The sequence below is a fragment of the Perkinsus marinus genome (genome assembly GCF_000006405.1).
Source record: "Perkinsus marinus ATCC 50983 genomic scaffold scf_1104296941092, whole genome shotgun sequence".
In the NCBI taxonomy this organism is placed as follows: domain Eukaryota; phylum Perkinsozoa; order Perkinsida; family Perkinsidae; genus Perkinsus; species Perkinsus marinus.
In genome coordinates, this window is record NW_003212615.1 from 1 (window position 1) to 991 (window position 991).

Below are 991 nucleotides of genomic sequence, written 5' to 3' on the forward strand. Positions count from 1 at the left end.
GAACATGTCCAGACTGCTGTCACTGAAGTCGTCGATGCTCTCGCTGGTGCAGGTTCGGCCTCTCTGTCTATGGCATACTCTGCTGCTGAGTTCATCGATACTGTCATCCGTGGTTTACAACAACAAGGAGGAGACTACCAGCAACAGAAGAAGGCCACGCCGTCTGCCTGCGCCTACGTCAACTGGCCTTATCAAGGGTGTGAGTTCTTCGCCCAGGTTACCAGCTTTGGTCCCGAGGGTATCGAAGGTGTACAGCCGATCGACAACTTAAGTCCATTTGAAGAAAAGAGGATGATCGAAACTGTCAATAAGGTGAAGGGAGATGTGGAGAAAGGTATGGCTTACGTTGAGGCCCACCAGAATTAACCCGTCTTATATTCAACAAAAAGCAATAACAATTGTTATTTTGTAATCACTACACTTGTCTAGCCTTATCAGACTTACTGGGCCTCTCTAGTCATCTTGTTTTCATCGATAGAAGCGGAGTGATACTCCGTTGCATATAATTTGATGTATGAGAGACCCGATTCAGTATTAGAGTGATGCTCTATTCTTAACTATGATATGTATTGAGTTTGAGTCTTACAAACAGAGGTTATTCTAAATTTCCAAAATTGCAGTTGATTTAAATGTTCATCTCATCATCGGCGTGGAAGTTTCTCCCCTCAATCTCCTCAAAGCCCAGATTTCTCAATATCATTTCCTAATATTCCATATCTGTGGGATGTGGAGGTCGGCCGCCAAAGAAGTGTCGACTGGACTCCAGGCATTGGAGAGCACCACCTAGGCGAGCCTACTCCTCCTAGTGGACACGATGTTCAACTGCAGCGTTCAGCTTGCACCTCAGCGATGCAGCAGCATCGGACTCCAGTCGAAACCTCTTTTGGGCGATCTTCGCATCCTGAGGTATTTCCATATTAACATGTGCTGTATCATCAATTGCCGCCTTTTAGACTTCCAACCGATCGGTCCTCCTTGATCGTGCTACGGT

General features: G+C 46.2%; 1 protein-coding gene across 1 annotated transcript; it reads left to right on the forward strand.

Annotated features, from left to right (window-relative positions):
* Nucleotides 1-69: 69 nt before the first annotated feature.
* Pmar_PMAR004648 (malate dehydrogenase, putative) lies at nucleotides 70-366 on the forward strand (the record flags this gene model as incomplete). The annotated part of the gene is made up of 1 exon (XM_002781875.1): nucleotides 70-366. The coding sequence occupies one exon, from the start codon at nucleotides 70-72 to the stop codon at nucleotides 364-366; it is 297 nt and encodes a 98-aa protein (XP_002781921.1).
* Between the last annotated feature and the right edge of the window lie 625 nt (nucleotides 367-991).